General features: G+C 38.2%; 1 protein-coding gene across 1 annotated transcript in view; it reads right to left on the minus strand.

Annotated features, from left to right (window-relative positions):
- Positions 1–808: 808 nt before the first annotated feature.
- Positions 809–19,685, minus strand: part of USP10 (ubiquitin specific peptidase 10) — a 44,664-nt gene continuing 25,787 nt past the window's right edge. The window contains exons 4-13 of the mRNA XM_041458718.1: positions 18,435–19,460; positions 12,778–12,869; positions 11,106–11,215; positions 10,610–10,665; positions 9,349–9,452; positions 8,538–8,637; positions 7,170–7,350; positions 4,594–4,759; positions 2,857–3,001; positions 809–1,790 (exon numbers count right to left, since the gene is read on the minus strand). Coding sequence (XP_041314652.1) covers positions 1,402–1,790; positions 2,857–3,001; positions 4,594–4,759; positions 7,170–7,350; positions 8,538–8,637; positions 9,349–9,452; positions 10,610–10,665; positions 11,106–11,215; positions 12,778–12,869; positions 18,435–19,460 — 2,369 coding nt within the window. The 3' untranslated portion in view covers positions 809–1,401. The remainder of the gene's footprint in view (positions 1,791–2,856; positions 3,002–4,593; positions 4,760–7,169; positions 7,351–8,537; positions 8,638–9,348; positions 9,453–10,609; positions 10,666–11,105; positions 11,216–12,777; positions 12,870–18,434; positions 19,461–19,685) is intronic.

Raw genomic sequence — 19,685 nt, forward strand, 5'->3', positions numbered from 1 at the left:
ACACACACACCTTAAACCAACTTTGTGACTTTTATTGATGGGCGACAACTTTATACTTCTAGGTATCACTAAACTGTGTACAATTAGGAACTCAACATTATAGGAGAGCAGACAGCAAAATTAAACAAAGCAGACTTAAAGAAATATCAATCTTAATTATTTTGCCCATTTTCTTAATTTCATGTACACAGAAGCATAAATGCAGTTTGAAATTTCTTAATAGCAATAAAGTTACAATCACCCATCTATATAGACTAACATCTTAACTCCAAATATTTGATCTGCAATGTGTACTTAAGCAGTTTCTCATCGCACAATTATTAAAATGTGTCTTCCTATCAGGAACCAGCAACTCTGCAGTTTGTACATGTTTTGAAGCACAAAGGACCATTTCCATCTCATACACATCGGCTCATATTTTACCACTTATCAAAAAACTATTGGGGAAGCAGAGAGAGCTTTTTATTTTTTTTTTTAATTTTTTTTCTTTTTTTACTGAAGTAAAGATAAAACATTTTCACAGAAATCTACAAGTTCTGTTGCTGGTGCAGGGTTTTCTTCTACTACGCAATTAGAAAGTGGGAATTAAACGCAAATCCCCTTTTTTATTATCTTAGGATTCAGCATTTACTCGGATGAACTTTATTTCTTTTTTAGTATTTTTTTGTGATTCACGAGGCTTCCAACCGAGCGACTTCATTCTGCAAAGTCAAAAGTCAACACAAACCATGTTGTGCACAAACGGCAGCTTCCTTTATCACTCTATCCCACAGTTGCAAGGGGACAAAAAAAAAAAAAAAAAAAGGGTTTCATTGGGTTTGGGATGTGCGGGTCATGGAATGGCAGATGAAAGCTCGGCGTGTTCCATGAGCCTTGGGACACCCCCAGATCAAGGCCAAGGGAGCATGGAGCTCCCTCATCTATATAGCTCAATCTGCATACATCGATAGGTGGGACAGACACAGAATCATGGAATGCTCTGGGATTGTCATCCCATCCCACCCCTGCCACAGGACACCTGGCACTGTCCCAGGTTGCTCCAAGCCCGGTGCAATCTGGCCTTGGACCCTTTCAGCTTCTCTGGGAATCTGTGCCAGGGTCTCCCCACCTCACAGGGAAGAAAGTCTCCATGTGCCCCAGGAGACAAATCTTCATCCCAGATATTCCCCTGGTGGTATTTCTGATGGTGACAGGGACTGGGTTGCCCATGGGGAAATGGAAAATGGGATTTTCCAGCTGCCTGTAGTCAAGGCCCATGTCAACCCCAATGGGATGACATCCAGAGGTAGGGGTGGGATGAACATCTTGGCTTTGTATGGCTCAATTCATCTTTAGATCTGGAAAAAGTGAAGGAAACTGGGACAGCGCCCTGGGATTTGGCTGTAAAACCAAGGAGGGGCTTCAGGTGCCTGTGTCCCATGCTATCCTTATGGCAGGCAGCTCCCCACACTCACAGGGAAGGATTTTTTCCAATATCCCACCTAACCCTGCCCTCTGGCACTGCAAAGTCATTCCCCTTGGCCTGGCACTCCTAGCCCGTGTCCAAATCAGTGTTTCTCCAGCACAATCTCCCAATTCTAAACAAACCCCACTAAACACAAGAATTTCACACCCACAAGCTACTTCAGGGCAGTTTAAAAGAAAACACTTAATGTAACCCAGTGTTTCTATAATCCATATGCAGAGTCTGCACTTGCAATAGAGGGACCACACAAATAAAATACCTGCAAAGAGCCGGTAGGTTCTTTGGCCTTTTGAAATTTTACTTTTCACACCAGGAGATAGTAGCTCTGGAGGAGGAAAAACAGCCACACATTAGATATTCCATATCAAGAAGATCGATTGTTTTTCAGAGAAATCAACGTTATCACAAAGGAGAACATTTAATTGAAATTTCTTCTGCAGCCTTTAAAGAATGGTCATGGTTCTAATAACTGTTAATCAAGGGAGTGAATTTTCATGTTTGCTGAACATTGTGGTTTAATGAAAGGTTTAAAAATACCACCAAAAATGAGAAGAAAAAAAGACATAGTAAAAGATCAGACTATTCCATTTTTCCCCTTTTATTCCTGCTGTCAGAATGACAACATCAATTGTCATTCTGAATCTGTCAATGAATGACAGAATCAATTTCAGATTCCAAGTCATGCTTACATTCCTAAAAGAAAATTGCAAAATAAAATATTAAGTAAAACAAAAGGGCAATGCCTGCCAGATCTCAGTTGAGATAGGAGTATACACTGATTTTATTTATTCCTATTTGAGCTACTGGCTGGCTAATAGTCCATTTGTCAGCTCAAAACAAAAGACATTCTTTTGGCAAGCTTCAGATGCTGGACAATTTCCAATCTCACACTATTTAAAGTCAGTATCTCCTAGGATACTTGTTAAATAAAGGATCCTTGTTTAAACTCTACAGTTTGGATTGTCTACCTTCAGGCTGCATTTTCAATAAAACAACAGTTTTCTTCCACCTGCCACTCATTAATTAAATAATCTGACACTTCTGAATTAAATTTGTGGTAAAAATGTCCAATATTGGCAACAGTCTTGAACAGACAGGGACACAGATCCAAGAGGATCACTTCCCATATTTGCCCTCAGCTGCCTGTATCCTTACTCTATAAATCCACAAGAAGTTCTCATTTGGCCAACCCATTGCCTAGGAAGTGCCAAAGACTTTAAGATCTTTCATCATAAAAAAACCCCATAAAATATTCACCCAAATGACCGAATTTTCATACAACGATGAGGACAAAATCTTGTGTGGGAGAAAATGAAACCACAGACACTCATAGGAAATCCAACATTCTCTTTTCCATGAGGAGAGGGGAATTCTGCTCCTAAATCTTTTACCTTTGCTGATTTCCAGATCAACAGTGTACTCAATATTCTTGATCAGCTTCTGGCATCCTCCAGTCTTCTCATACACAAAGCGTTTGAGGTGTAAAACGAGAACAGGGGGCAGCTTTTCTAAGGTGAGTCTTCTACTGATCTCCACCTGAGAGCATTTAATTTTAAGTACTAAAATTAATAATAATTTTAAATTTAAGTATTTAGTTTTAAATACACTGGCAGCAAACCCTCCAGATTTGTTATTATGGCAGTTTTAATTTATGATAAACGCTCGTTTGTGACTTAATCCCACTGGATCTTCAATCCTAATGTTGTTTCAAAGGAGAACTCAGTATATTCAAAGAGAAAAATGTGAGTTATGACCAAACTTTTCTCTATTAAATGTTGATTTTTATATAATTATAACCAAACAATCTACAAAATTTCAGCCTGGAAACCAGGAGCCGAGCTCAGAGTTGTAGAACAAAAACTGTTTTGCCTTCCTAGAAATGAAGACATGAAAATATTTCTCAAAATAACTGCTTAAGGTTTTTTGCCATTTTTTAATTGAGAAAAATCTATTTACTGGTAACCATGAGCATATTATTTTGCAATAAATGGCTTGATTCTGCTAGAACATATATACTGAATAGAAACTCATGGGGGAAAAGTATTATCTCTTTCCAAGGTTCTACAGACAATATGTTCAGTGTTTTTACTACAATTTTAATACAAAAAAACAACTATTTCAATTTGAATTTCTTTTGAAAAAAGATTTGGAAGACACTGTGGGTGCCTGTATTTCCATCTAAATTCTGAAATATCATGAAGCACCTAACTCATTTCTTCCAACCTAGCACTGGGTTGTCAGTCAAAAACTTTAAACCATTTGCAGTAAAAAAAAACCAAACAAACAAAAAAAAAAGAATGGCAAGCAAAACAAGATCTTCATGGTAAATCATAATCAGCTTGCAAATGTTTTCTTCATATGGCAAACAACTGGAGAAATATATGCTCTCAATATTCAAGGTAAACAAATTTCTGCTATTCATCTTTAGCTTTCCAAGGGAAATGAACCTTTCTTTATCTAATCCTGTTCTCACTTGGAGGATTTTGAAAACTTACAGACAAATTTCAGAGGAACACCTACAATTCCCAGGTGATAATCCCTGCACACCAGAGATGCCTTTAGTGCCCACCACAGTACACAAGGCAAGGCCTTAGTGAGGGAAATTTAATTATTATCCCCCATCACAAGTTCTCAAACTGCCAAACCAAAGGCATGTTTTTCCTCCTTGTAAGTACTTTTCTACTGCAGTTATTATTGTAATGCATTATAAGTAAAATATAAAGTATTTATTCTGAAGAGCTGCTCCTTTACTAACAGCAAGTGGCAATCCTCAGGAATTGGTAAATTATGATCTTGAACATAATATTATGTATCTTTACCACAGTTCAGCCTATTAATATTTATATTATTAATAGTAATGATAACATTACTATAATATTAATATGGGGAATAGTATATTCTCCATTAATATCCCAAATAAATTATTACATGAATCAAACTCCAACTATTTACAGGCCTGGCTTTGTTTTAGAGCTGACATCTCACTGCTCCAGGACACTGTAGAAAGGTTTGTACCCCTTTTGTTAGAGCATGCTCCAACAACTCTCTGTAAAGCCAGAGCTCTATGAAAACCCTTTCAAATACAAAGTTTAGCAGCTGGCTGTGAAGAAGGGGTGACCAGAACACACCTCTTGCTTGGTTTTTGTGGTGTAGCCCTGCACAGACTCCCTTGCCACCAAGCTTTCCAAGGCATCCTGCACGGTGCGGATCTTGTCCGACTGGATGTCCAGCTGCAGGGTGAAGAAAAGCTGCAGCGTGGCAGACTCCTTGGAACTCTGCTGGTAAACAACAGATCTGTGGAGAAAAAAAGAAATCAAAACGGAATAAAGAATGATTTTCAACCAGACAGATCCTTCAAGGAAGAATGAGTTACTTAAGTAACTCAATTTATATTTAATTCAAGGCAACACATACAAATATAAAGGTTAAATATAAAGTATTAACAACTTACCCCAATTTAAATGATTTTCACCTACTAAGAGTATTCTCAATGGCATTGTAACTGAATTCTTTTATTTATGCAAAGTTATTGGATCCAAAGTTTAAAGAAAAAGACTGAAAATTTTGATAACCATTTTTTAAAAATTCACCTCCTGGCTCTTTTTGCTAGTTTAGTTTTCCAACAGCTCTTCACGAGTGCAAAGTGCCAGTGTTTATTCTCCAATAAAAATACACCATTTTTTCAGTCACTTCTCTAAGACCAATTTTATAGTGATTGTCAAGTGTTTGCTTAAATCTTGCCATAGGAAATATAAACTATGCTCCACTGAGGACTGGCAATTCATTTTCTTTCCATCACTTTCTCTATCCAGCCTTTGTCCATGTATATAAATTATTATGTTGTTACATGTTGAAAGCAAAATTATAATTAACACAGCTCTGACTCATTTGGCCATGCTGGAATATTTCCAGGTCAGGTAGGACATGTTAATATGCAGGTTAATTTTAATGTTCAGGATAATCAAAAGAGCCCTTTTTACTCAGGCAAAGCCCTGAAGCACCAACACAAAGCCAGTGCAGCTTAATTAATATTGGCAAATATATATCCTTTAGTGGGAGAGAATGCATGAACCTTTGCAGCACCTTTGTTTTAAAAACCAGAAATTATATTGTACAATTTTTCAGGATATTTTCTTCACAAGATATGCAGAAATTGATTTGACAGCAAAGCCTTCACTGGGCTATGATTTCTCTGTAACCATTCCCCTAATTAGAATAATTACAAATCTCAGATGGACATGGGAAAATGCATCATTTTCAATGAAAAATTACTCAAGCACTGCAAGAATTCCCAGGAAAACTTTGTACTTTCCCACTTAAGCCTCATGTTGCTTAGAAAGGCTTTATAGGCTGGGGTTTTTAAGTAATTAAGCCTAAATAGACATTTAATAGACTCAAGCCTCTCAAGGACAGCCTAAAAACTCCCAAGCCTGAAGTTTCCCCAGCCCAAAGATGCCAATTTAAATCATCTTTTCCTCACTGCTTTTCCCATTGGATTTTTCCAGTTTCTGAAGCCTTCATTAGTGGAATTCTACTGGCAGTTTTATATTCAGTCCTTCCTATCTCCACCCCTGAGGATGAACCTTTCCAACATCCCAGGGGATGCTGTTTCTGTGGTGAGTTGTGCCCTGGTGTGAAGGATAAATAAAGTGGATGTGGTGCCAGCAGATGTTGGATTGGTTCCTGTGGTTCTGCTGCTCAGTGCAAGGTTTTCCCTTTTTCCAGTATTACCATTGCTTTGTATGAATTTTTGTGGACAGAAAACTGCCATCTTCTCAGTATTTTTAATATAAAAACTGATGGAATCATATCTAAACAATTGTGACAAATTCTGGTAAATACACCTGGGGTATTAACAGCACCTTGGGTATGTGAACCATTGATGCAGGACTCCATCAATACCTACAAACATCTGTCTGCCAAATTCTATGGAAAATATAATTTTATTTACCAGCTGTCTGGCTCAAAACCCAGAAGAATAAATAATTTTAGAGCATTTCCAAGGCAGAAGGCACTAGCCCACATTATTCACACTTCTAGACTCAATATCTGGCAACACAGAGAGTCAAACACCAGCAATTAAGTGTCTGTCTCCAATTTAAAAATAATTCTTCAAGTCTAGCAGTTTTGTTTTGCTGTATGTTTTTAGCAAGTGTTTACTTTGCTTTCATTTTAAATTATACATGTCTCCAAACAAGTCAGGAGGTTTCCTTTCCAAAAAAAATTCAGATTCTCCTTTCTGCCTTTGTCTGGCATCAGACCTGCATAGAAGTGATATGCCACATTCTTTTCATTCCAGTAACATCTTGTAGCAATTTACATTTTTCCAGACTTCTTTTGCCTGTAAAATTTCTTTACTATCAGACACAGCTTTCTCTGGGAAGCATGAAGGGTCTGAATAACCTAAAATTCACAGTTTTATGTTTTAGTTCATTGTTTTACTGTCAAGATTCAACTCTGTGAATCTCATTCTCTCTCAGTATCCTTATTTATAACATGAGATAAGACCCCCCCAGAGGTCATAAAAATTAGGCAGCTCTAAAATGCTTTGGAATTCTTAAGACAATATTCAAAGCATAAATATTCCAAACTCCTTTTCCACATGCAATTCAGGGCTTGGGATCTCAAAACAGTGAGCTCATTTAAGACATTTTGAAAGATCCAACTACTGGAAGTCAAGAACTTGTAGGAAAAAGTACTGTACCTTATGTGACCACCAAAAATATCAGTGATTGGAGTCTGGACAAAGTCAGCCTGGCGAGTGACCGAGGATTTGTTGCGGGGTCCCACCTGCTCCCACTCATCCTCGCTGCCTTCCCCCTGCTCCTCCTGCTCCTCCTCCTTGGGAACACTCTGAGCCTCGGGGCCGTTGGACACCGACACTTCTTCAAGTGACCAAGGAAAAAAACATAAAACATCCAGCCAGATAAAGGATTTGAAAGGCAAAAAAACCAATACAAATAACAAAAACCCCAATACAAATAATTTTTTGAGGATAAAATGTTTTTATGCATCGTTGTTTTAATTAACAAAATATATTTTTTTAAAATTTAATAAAGAACAAGCATATTCCAGGTTTGCTCTCTGCATGACACATCCATGTATTAACAGAAGGCAGCTCACTGATGACTGTATGTAAATAGCAAAGTTTGATATATTTTTAGTAGTAAATTTATGGGGGAGAAAATTAGAAAGTGAAGTGTTATTCTGGCAACAGAATTATGCCATTATTAAATACAACTCCTTTTCTGCACAGGTATTTTACAGGGAACCCAAGGCTTAGCAAATATTTTCCCAGCCTGTGCCAAATTCAGGTTATAAACTGCACACAGCTAAGGAACAAAATATGGTATGACTTTATATCCCAAAAAATTTACCCTACTGAAGAGAAATTGGGTAACTAGTGATCTGAATTCTTACTTGACTAAGGCTTGCAGGATTTTATTTATAAAGGGGCTCAAGCTAAAGACTCTATAAACTAAAATGACATTTTACTCTGCACACAAATTCTAGTAATTCTTTCAAAGTAAATTCTCCTCCAGCTTTGTCAGTAAGAATTTTCATATAATTTAGTATGTTGGTTTGTATTAAATAGAAAAAAAAATCTTAACAGCTGGTTTATAGATGAGTGAAAAAGACACTGATGCACTTTTGAACTCCCATGGAGTCAAAAACCACTGACACTGCAGGTGTTATAAATGACAAACAAGACTGATCAACTAGAGTTAGCCCCAAAGAGTGCTCAGCTGGGCTCAGAAAATGTGTAATACTGAGTTTTGTTGTTCAGGAGAAGCAGGGCTGTGACTTCCTGTCATTCAGAGTATTGACAAAGCCATGAGGCCTTTCCAGAAACCCAGCAACTCCTCAGATCATTCATACACGGGACAGAATGGACTCACTGTGTCCAGATTTTACCAAAACATTATCTGCTTATGTCCCAGTCCTCTAAAACATGGCATTCAGTCCCTATCTCAACCTCCACTCCAAGCATTACTCTGTATTATGGTATCAGCACACAAAAACAGTATTTGAAATTAATTGTTTGCTATTAAAAAAAAAAAAATCCACGAACTTTCATTATGTGGAGAGAGAAGTTTCTTGAGGGTCAGCATTTCTTCATGTAGTCCATTGAGGATAAATCCCAAGTATTCTTCAGCATCCTCTTGCCTGCCCTGAACAAAATATTTTTTTCAATTAATTCTATGATATTTTCATGGTTTTCTCTTAACAGAAGGTTCACGACACTGAACAAATCCAGCATTCTCCTATTAATTTAGCAATTACTCAGTCTAAAGTTATGTCAAATAAAGTTTACATTTTATTATAAGACAAACTTTTTTAACCAGTTAAACCCAAACTGTGCTAAGCAGCATCAGCTCCACAATGGCTACAAGAATTTTACATTTTTCTCAATACAAATTCCATTTAATGTGTGAGTTGGAATTTTTTTTCTCCCCATTTCTTTTACAGCCACTATTAAAAGTTGCTGTCAAGTGAAGGCCAAATCAAAGGATGGTTTGAATTATTATCTTTTCTTTATATTGAAATTAAACCTGACCTTTAATCAGTCTTAGCTCAATTCCTCATAAAAATGAACAACTGCTCATTTCTTAAACGTAAATCAATTGGTAACTCCATTATAAAAAGAGATGTTCCATTCCAACAGTAATTTTTCCATTATTCTGACATATCAAACTGCCAAACCTGTAATTAAGATTTTCCTGTAAATCAGGTCCCAAGACAGTCGAGCCTCACCACCATGAGCTCTCAATGAGCTGATTTTAGTGGCATTTGAGCAGAGCCTGAGGTTTGGCTTTGCAGAGTTTTAAGGACTGTGACTGCCCTGCAATGCAGTTGCACAAGTCAAGGATTTGAAGTCCCACCTTTTCTGACAGACTTGACTTTATAACCGTCAAGAGCCTGTAAATGTAGGTTGGTTCAAAGGCAGCTCCTGGTCGGATGTCTCTCACTATTTTATCACCTAAAGCTGCAAGGTGAAAGAGAATTACTATAAGTAATAATCAATAAAAAGGTTTTTTTACATTATACCTTAATAGTCTTTTCACACATCACTAATTTTGGAGTTCAGCACTTTTTTTACTAATAGTTTAATTGTAATTTTGGGGTCTTGAGCTCAGAAGTTATAAAACACAACTCTTATTGCTTTAAAACATATCACCTTGCATAAACTCACAGTCAGGAAAAGTTCTAAGAAGATTAACAAGAATATCAACAGCCATCACAAAAGAACACTTTTAGTGCTATTTGCATTTTTGCCTTCTTTTTGTACTCAAAGAACATGTCCTTAAACCTTCTGTGTATCTGCATTTCTAACAGATCACTTTTGCTTACTGCAGAATAAAAACTCCAAGAACAGCCTGACAAAATGTTCCACCTAATGGCAATATAAGGCCTCAGAACTGTACTTGAAAACTACACAAGGAAATGACCTACAAGTAAAATAAGTTGCATAAGCCAGTAAGATCTGTTTCACAGAAAGAAACCACAGAAATGTCTGAACTGTTTGGAAATCACTGGAACAACCAGTCCTCCTGATATTTCCTTATCGTGTTACATAAAGAATAGTTTCAGGAATGTGCTTGTTTCTACAAGTTTGCAATACAACAGACTTGGCTTAAAATTAAGGTTAAACAACTGAAACCTTTAAGATCATTTATTTGCATCAATCACTCCATAATCATCACTGAGCCTAAATATGTATTAGGAGAAATCAGACATGTCTCAAGTTTTCCCACTGGAATCAGAAGCCAGGATAATATTCCTGCAGGCAATCTCCAACTGCTTAAGGGACCTGTTATGGCCTCATTTTTTTCCAAATCAGTGTGTGTTCAGGATTTAAGGAGCAGAATTGAGCAATCTGATAAACAAACAGCTGGAACTATGTAAGGGAGGAAGTGGAGGAAAAATAGGGAGTATCAACTGATTTTCTTAGAAAGGACGTGTTCTTAGAAGGCATCTTCACAATTAAGTGAACCTTCAACAAAAAATGTTCTTATTGCACTTCTACACTTGGTCCACCAAACAGAAGGAAAAAATCAAGGTGCAACACCTCTCCCCATGCAGATCTTTACCCCAAAGGCTTCTCCCCATCATTTTCTGCTTTGTGCCCCTGCTCCCACTCACCTTGCTTTGCTTTAGGAGGTACAGGCATATTAGTGAACTCATTCATTAAACGAACACTGAAACAGAAGGGAAGCAACTGGACATGAGCAGCAATTTAACACTTAGAAGAACAAATAATAAAATTAGAACATTGTCATTCTGACTGCCAAAACAAAACAAAATCAAAGAATATCACAGAAATCTGGGTGAAGTTCAGACATAAAAGTCCACCTGATCACTGCAGTGAAACCCAGGTGTTGGGCTGGTCCTTGCACCTCTCACAGTTCATTTTTGCACATTAAACACTACACAAAACTGATTCTCCCAGGCAACAGGAATTCTCTTCCTTGACCATCCAAGCATTTGTAAAACACCAAGTTCATTATAAAAGTGCCACCCAAAAACACATGAAAAACTTCTGGACACACATCAGCTTCTACCAACAGCCATTGTTAGGTATTTCTGGATGAGTTTGCCAGATCCCAGAGTTTGATTCCTTTTTTCCCAAGCTACTTACAAACTGTCTAGCATTGGTGTGGAGGTGCACGGCCTCTGCGATTTGGAATACATTGGAATGGACTTCATTAAATGATACATTGGAGGGCAAGCAACCAAGGCCTGCAGGGTCTATGCGGTGGCATTAAGGAAATATGCAGAAAATGGCATCTGTGTATTAATCAAATATTCAATTATATGCAAAACTATAGAAAAAACAGAGCTGCATTTTTATGAGGTAGATCAATCCAAGAATTTAACTGGAAAAGAGGATGAAGCTTTAACACAATATTAACCAATAATGTACAGAAATTGTATTAAAAAAAAAAAAAAAACAACAGCATCTTGTAACATCTTGTAACATGCAGTGATTTCACTGACATTTTAATCATGGCAAAAGCTTTCATCCATGGGTAAGGAAACATTTCATCCAGAAGCAGGATGAAATGAATTTTCATAGGAAAAGAACTTTCATAGGAAAGACTTTAGAGAATTAACCATTTGAAAATTGGCAGGAGATAATCTGGAACACATTTTCTGAGAAGGATTGAAGAAACCAGCTGAAACTTATGGGTGTGAGTCACTCCTGCAACCAAAGCAAAACCCACTGAGATGTGAGACAGTCTGCACTGCAAAGGGTCAGGAGCAACCTGGAAAACTCCAGAGTATGCTGGAAGAATAATACTCTAAAAACATCACAGCTTGGTGAGAGCAGTGAACAGAAGAAATGCACTAAAAACTGGAGGGAAAGGGAAATGACAAAATAAGGCATCGATCTCAACTGCTGAAGAGAGAGATTCATTTGATCCCTACAGTGTGCAAAAGCTGAGTAATAAATTCCAATGTAAAACTTCAAGATGAAAAAAATGGGAGCCAAGGTATATAGTGTATATAACCAAATGAGTGCAGAACTGGTTATATACAATAAAAGCTTTATTTAAAGCACAATCATTGGCCTAGAAATAGTTTATTAGGATCTGCCATGATCTGTCTTGAAACTGGTGTTAACATTTTTCACTAGCAGTACCAGCTCTAGAAGTATCCCAAGTGTCATTTGCAGTCAGCCTTGCTGCCATGGGAGACCATTATTAATATTTTTATTAATATCATAATATACCATGGAGGGGAGGTGCTTTCTGCTCCTCAGGGTGAAAGTTATTTTTGCAGAGAAATACAATCCAATTCATTAAGAGTATGCTCATCTTCCATATGTAAGATTGTAGAAGGATTAATTTAAATTAAGTGCTGCTTTACACAGATGAGACAACAGTGACAACCTGCTCAGCACAAACCCAAATGATCCACTTAAAACTGCAAAACAAGGGCCAAGTGTAAGAACAGTTACTTCAAGTGCAAAAGAGAAATAACCATTTAAATGGATGCACAGAGTCATGGGGAAACACTGCTAGAAATGACAAGGGCTTCAATCAGGAGAAGTTACAGTTCTGAAATATTTTGACACAGGTAACAAACTGCAAACAGGATTGCAGGGGAACCCTGCACACCAGGTTCAATGATCCAAAATCCCCCTGGATTTTTGGCTGCTACACTACAACATTTTAACCACAGGAGCAGGATCTAGGAAAACGAAACACTTCTATAAAATACTTACCAGAACAATCCAAAAAAACTCTGACAGATATAATATAAAAATATCAACTTAAGAGCATTAATTTTTTCCCAGGGAAGGATACAGCATTGATGTAGCACCAGTTTCCTTTGTTGATCAGCCCCCGGGGTTGCAAAGACACTGGTTTATGTATTAGTCTTACATTTTCCAGTATTTCTGCAGAATGAGAAACAGTAAATTGAGCATCAACAAAACTCTTGTGGCCATCAAACAAATACCTGCTGCAGTATTACACAGTAATTCAGATCAATGAACAAGATTCCCAGAACCTTCAGCAGATGATTTCCACTCCATTTACGCACTGCTCACATTCCAAACCAGACGTTTTTCTTCCACTGAAGATCCCGGGATTCAGATCAGGAGATGCTGATACAAAACTGATCACTGTCATTCCAAAGCAAGGCCTATTGATTTGGGCGGTTGTTTTCCTAAATCCAGATATTTTATTTATATTGCTACATAGATACATACACAGATATAAAATGCCATTAGCTGGAGTCACTTGTCACCAGTTTTATGAAGTATTTTCCACATTCTTCTGCTTTGAAGAGGGACGAAGCCAATGCAGCAGTCTCAGTTCAGAAGTTTCACCATCCACTATCTTACAACAAAATCATCTCAGTGCAAACACACAGACTGATGTGCTCTGCTCTTCAGAACAGGCTGTTTTATTTAACACTTCCAAAATCTGAGATAACAGCCTTACATAACTTAATTCCTACTCTTTCCTGCTTTCAAAACCCAAGTTGAAAACTTAGAAACCACTGCACATTAATCTGTCCCAGTTATGAAACCAAGAGCAACAAAGGGAGCTTTTCCAGGAATCCTGACCTGTTATTTAGAAAACTAAATAAGAACTGTTTATATTGGAGCTCATATACTTTAAACTTGAAAAATAAGGTGTACACAAGACAAAACACAAATTGCAAGTAAATATAGCAATTGTGTACAACCAGGGTTATTTATTTTTATAATAAATATGAGGGGCTCTAAAGCTCTTATGTGCTATAAACTGAAAGAATTTGAGCTGTTCACTACAGGACTAAAAGACAAAATAACATGACATAGGTACAAGAGCAGAGGTACAAAGCTGTAAGTAAGCAGAGGAGATGGCAGAACTGCAAACAAAATCCACATCCTTCTACTGCCAAGCTATCTCCCAATCTATAAGATCATATTTCCTGCAGATAACATCAGTTCTAAGCAAACAAAATTGACAAAAAAAAAAAAAAAAAATGTTTAGTTCAGTTGTCTATTGCATAAAGAACATGCCACCTGAAAGAGCAGACAGCAAAGAAACGTAAAATGAAAGATGAGGTAGCACAGATGCAGGATAAGATTCTTTTCTAGTGAAGGCTAAAATATGTTATTAGATTACTGCTAAAGTACTTCAGAATGTATTGTTAGAGCAGCAACATTTGAACTGTGTTGACACACAATATTTCTGTTAACATCATTTATCATTGTTGAAAATAAGGATAAAAGTAACGGAAAATGTTTCTATTGTTTGTGTCTATCAATAACTTTTTACATTAACTCTTTTCTTCCCTATTTTTGCTTCGTGCTCAATAAAGCTATTAAGAGGACCTTTAGCATCCTCTTGTGGTCACAAAGCTGCTTTGTGAGCAGGCTCCAGTGCAATTCCTGGGAGTTTTGCTTCTTTTAACAAAGACTTGGGTTTGTGTACGGCAATTGCATCCAACACCACATTTTCAGCTTACATCAAACACACAGTAACTAAAGAACTTTTACAAGTGTATCAGAAGAAAAACAGACTTACAACCATGAGAAAATATAAAAATTTCAAAATCTGTTGGAAAGCTCATGTTATCACCCAGAAAACTTATTTCTTTTGGAGGGTACTGATTAGTGAAATGAGGAAATGTTTACGTATTTCTGTTGGTAAAGAGAAAGCATTTTGCTGAAGTTCATTCATTGGGTTTTGTTATTAGAATTACCTCTCAAAGATTTTTTAACAAGGTGATTTCCTAACAAAGCAAATCCAGAGTTTAAGGCAAGAGAAGCCCCGTGGATATGGTGTCCATGCTGAAGAGATAAAGGTGGTTACAAGTCAGGAACTGAACACTTGGCTTAAGGCCCTGATTTAGAGAATATTGTCTCAGTAACTCTGATCTTTCCTCAAATCTGGACAATGCCTAAAAAACCCCAGGACAACACTGCTGGATGACCCTAAACAAAAACATTTCTGTAAGAATGCAGTTTGAATGTACAAAAGGCTGCATTTCTGAAGTTTATAAAACCCTCAGACCCTGGATGTCTCCACAACTCCTTGCTCTAGCATTTACCTACCTTTACAATGAGAATAAAATCATCTGCTGTACAACACTGGAACACCTTTCTTAAAATCTGAATTAGTTTAATTTTATCACCAGCCTTGGCAGAACTGTGAATCACCATCTTCTTTATGAATTTGTTTTGTAAATTTGGATTTACAACCATGGTTGTGCCAACAATATCATCTGAGACAAATTAACTCTGAATATTTCATGTTTGCCCACATGGTTTTTACATCTTATTTCCATTTTTGCTGCTGCACCATGAAATTTTCCTTCAGAAGGAATGCCCAAAGACAGCCATTGCATCAAGTCCTCAAGAGCAACAGCAGAATTATTTTCCATGTTTTCCATGTAAATTGGTATTGACACACACTGAGGAAAAAAAACTTTGTCTTCTTCAGCTGCACCAAAGACACTCATCAATTCCCTACAACTTTCAGATCCTTTTCTCTAATGCATCTAGCACTAGTTCTTTACATTGTTCTCTCATTTGGTTCCTGTTCTGGTGCCTTCCATACTTGCATTTATTGGATTCACTAATTTAAAATCATTCCAGATTAAGTCAGATTTTAAAAGTTTCTGTTCTTTGATTCATCTGAAATCCTGCCTGCTGTACAGATTTTATGGGCACTGTTACCTCCATCACCCACAGTGAAAACACTGCAAGAGAACACAATTCAGAAAATTGTTTCAGTTTCTCTCACTTCAATTTTAAGACTACTCAGAGAATTAGTATTTTTCCAAACACTTATTTCCTTAGCTTATTTCCAACTTTATATATATATATAAAATACAATAATTTATCTTTCTAATAAATTTTAATATTTAACAATACTGAATATTACAATATAAATTATTATAATTAATTATAATCCGGCATTATTAATTACCAGGTTATAATGGTAGGGAACCAACTGTGAAATGTGGCAAGTAAAGCCTTAAGAGTCATATTTTTTTACCAATATAATTTATGACCTTACTATCCCTTAGATATTAATTTGTTCATCCTAGCACCTAAATTAGGCTGTGGTACATAATTACTGCACTTGTCCCTTTCTACACACTCAAGTGCAGCACCTGCACAGCGGATACATCTTGGACACTTGCTAAAATTACCTCTTCTGCATTTGTTTCTCATCAAGATCAACATGAAATGTGTCTGTTCTATTTACTTTCTAGTCCTGATCATCTCCTTAGCTTATGCAGCTTCTGTCTTTGAGGCTAAAGGAACCACTGATCTCTGCAGGCTGAATTAAGCAGCATTAAATTATCTTCAGGGTGCCTGTGAATCATTAACCTCCCTTGTAATAACTGCTGAAACTGAAGTACAAACCAACGATTTGTCCCTGGAAAAGCAACTTCTCGTGTGCTGAGCACCTGTCCTAAATAAAAACTGTGTAGAAGGGCCCCAGCACTCCAGCATGACATTGTTTGTTGATTTTATTTGTAAATTTTGCCTGTTGACTCCAGATACTTCAGGTGTAGAGTTAAACTGTGTCCAGCACTCCTTGGTACTTGTGGTCAAAACTTCATTCCCACTGGCATGAGCTGAAGCTGCTGAATTCCCAGCAAATCCAGCAGGAGGATCTCAACTCAGCCACAGGGAAAACAAGGAACACACCTGATAAACACACAGACCCTCACACATTGATGATCACAGAGGCAGGAGATTTGAAATGAAATATTTACAGAACAGAGCCTGGAAATCATGAACTGGAATTCTTCTAACACATTTTTGAGTGTGGGTGGATGAACAAAGCACTCAGGTACCTGTTTTCCAAACAGGACAGAGAACACTTAAGTACATATATAGAAAATGAAGAAAAACACCTTTTTCCACAGAGCAGAACACTGATCACATGGCATTCAGATCTCCAAGTAAGCATCTTACACTGAAACCAGCAGCATCTGAATTACAGGAATTGCAGCAATAACTCCTACCTAAATCAGCTACAATGAGCAGATGAATTCCTTTTATCTATACTCAAGATTATTCCTCTGCCCAAAGAGCAAGCTAATAGTGAAGGTGCAGAAGAAAACTGGGTAGAAGTTACATTTGTGTTTTACTACAGTGAATAAAAAGCTCTGCTCCCACCTGGTGGCAAAAATAGTACAGAAACAGTGAAAGTCTAAAAAATTAACTTACAGCTGGAACAACTTGGACAAGAGAAAAAACCTTTTCTATTTATGGCAAGCAATCCTAGTTTTATGATGGGCACAAAATAGTTTTAAGTTAAAAATCATTACCAAGTGACAGCTTGAGATTTTAAGACAACATTCTCCATATGGGTTCATACAGACTGTAACCACCTGCTTTTATATATATATATATATATATATTGTTTTAACAGAGTGTTTGTGACACCTAAGTGGAATATACACTGAAATATAAATTATTCTGACAGCTTTTCTCCCAACAGACAGTTCTGAGTAATGAAACCATTGCTGAGTAAGGAGGGGAGGAGAGGCAGCACACAATTCTGGGCACTCTGAACATCATCCCCAGGTCAGCTTCTGTTCAGAGTGGAAGCCTGACCTGAAGCTGTCACTTTCAAAACAGCATTGTACCTGTAAATTAGCTTGCAGCGTGAACAGCAGGACTCTGCACAAAGCCATCTCACACACTGACCACTTCACAGATTTAAAATAATTACTTTGGTTCCAACACTGGTGAGTCAGTGACAGAAAATGCACCCAAGCTGTGAGAACTTCACCATTGCTGGCTGAATCTGCACAACCAGCCTCCTGCAGTTTCTAGCACTTCCCATTAGGACCACAAATATGACAGGACCAAGAGTCAAAACTTTTGTATCACTCATTCCCTGTCCTGATGTCCCCTCTGGACAGCTCCTTAGCTAGCCTTGGTTATGGATAAAGCAATACTGTTTCTAATGGGTAAATTGGAAGGACAGACCCCTCAAGAAGCATATTAGTAAATATGATATTTCCTGAATTGAAATTTCTGAAGCAAGACCAATGTAGCCATTACACTTCCAATGCTGTTTAGTGCCCAGGAATTTCAGCCACTTTGATAAAAATATAGTAATACTCTTCTTGTAATGGAATACTACAGAATTGTAAATACTGGATAATGTAACACAGTTTTCTGAACAAACCTAAGATATTCTCCTTTTTGTAACAGCACACAGCCTATTTGAAACCACAGATCACTTCCACAGACTGTTTGACAAGTTGTTTGACAAGCAGCAAGTTTCCCTGTATCTGGGATAATGACATGGCAATGCCTGGTTGGAATGTTTACTCAGGGGGATACAAACTGGCTAATTCCGATGACATCCTTCATGCAGTGTTTGAACAGTCAGCTCATTACCAGAGGAATGTTCTCTATCAATATTCCACACTCCTATTTACAAGCAGAGCTAATACTCTTGCAGTGTAACATCCACTCGTGTATTAACTATACCTGCAATCTTTATGGCTACGGGATCCTCTGAAACTGGAACAGGTCCCTCTTTGACTTCAACCTGTTTTTCAGGGACCAGAGGAGATGTGGCAGGAGGGGTATACTTAGTCTCAACATAGACCACAGATGTGGAAGCAGAGGGCTTGGAATTGTGAAAAAGACTAGCCCACGACTTTGCAGGCTGATTAACAGGGACTGATCCTGCAAGCGGGACCGTTGCCTCAGTAGTAGGTGAAGCTTCCTCAGGCTTAGCTTGGTCTGAGTCAGTGCTTTCCACAGTGTGCAATTCTACCCCATTGGCAGCTGTGTCCTCACCAGAGGATTCAAGTGTTTGTCCATTAGTAACGCCAAGAGTTTCAGTAGTATCAGTACCAGCATAAGCCTGTACAACAGCTGTCCTTAGGGGGCTCTCTCTGACGGCCTCCGAGGGGAGGCAGAACTGTTCAGAATGAGCAAGGCGGCATACCTCGGGCTGCCCGGCAGTCCTGCCGGGGGCTGCGGCGCCGGGGCCGGGCTCGGCACACGCAGCTCCGGCCAGGAAGTCCACGGAGCTGGCGGGACTGCTGCAAGTCCTCGGCGTGGCCAGGGAGGGGAGGTCTCCTGCCAGCTCCGTGTCCTCCGCGCTCAGGCTGTTGAGTCCCGCGGCCGAGGCGTGGCCGTTCACCAGCGCCTCCGGGGCAGCCACGCCGTCAGGGACATCTTCCAGGTAACTGTAGTATCCAGGGGGTCTTTTTTTCTTCTTCTTCCGCTCCCTCTGCCCAAGGCCCCCAGCCAAGGCGTCGTTTTCGGCGTTGGAGCCGCTGTCCAGAGCCAGGGCGGGGTCACTGAACTGGCAGTCAATGGAGTTGTAGTTTGTGTCGCTGAGAGCATCGTCTGGGGTTTTCTGAGCAGGTGCACAGCTGAGAATGAATTCTGGAGCCTGAGGATTCAGAGTACTCGAAATACTGTAGTCGGTGTTATTTAGGACAGATGACTGAGTCTCGATAACTTCATTAACACCAAATTCAATTCTCTGATACTCTTCCCCTGGATAATAAAAAGCATATCTCAGTTAGAGAATCACATGGAATCAAAAAGCTACAAAAGCAAGAAAAACACTCCCCTATTTTCCTGTAACTCAGAAAACAAAGTACGCTCCCCCAAACAAAAGGAATCTCAACTCTCAACCATGACGACTTTCAAAAGACCATTTTCTTAAAGACAGCAAAGCATGATTCAGGTTTTCTTAACCAGAGTTAGGTAATTTCCAAA

Source organism: Pyrgilauda ruficollis, unplaced genomic scaffold, assembly GCF_017590135.1.
Source record: "Pyrgilauda ruficollis isolate IOZ18807 unplaced genomic scaffold, ASM1759013v1 scaffold13, whole genome shotgun sequence".
In the NCBI taxonomy this organism is placed as follows: Eukaryota; Metazoa; Chordata; class Aves; order Passeriformes; family Passeridae; genus Pyrgilauda; species Pyrgilauda ruficollis.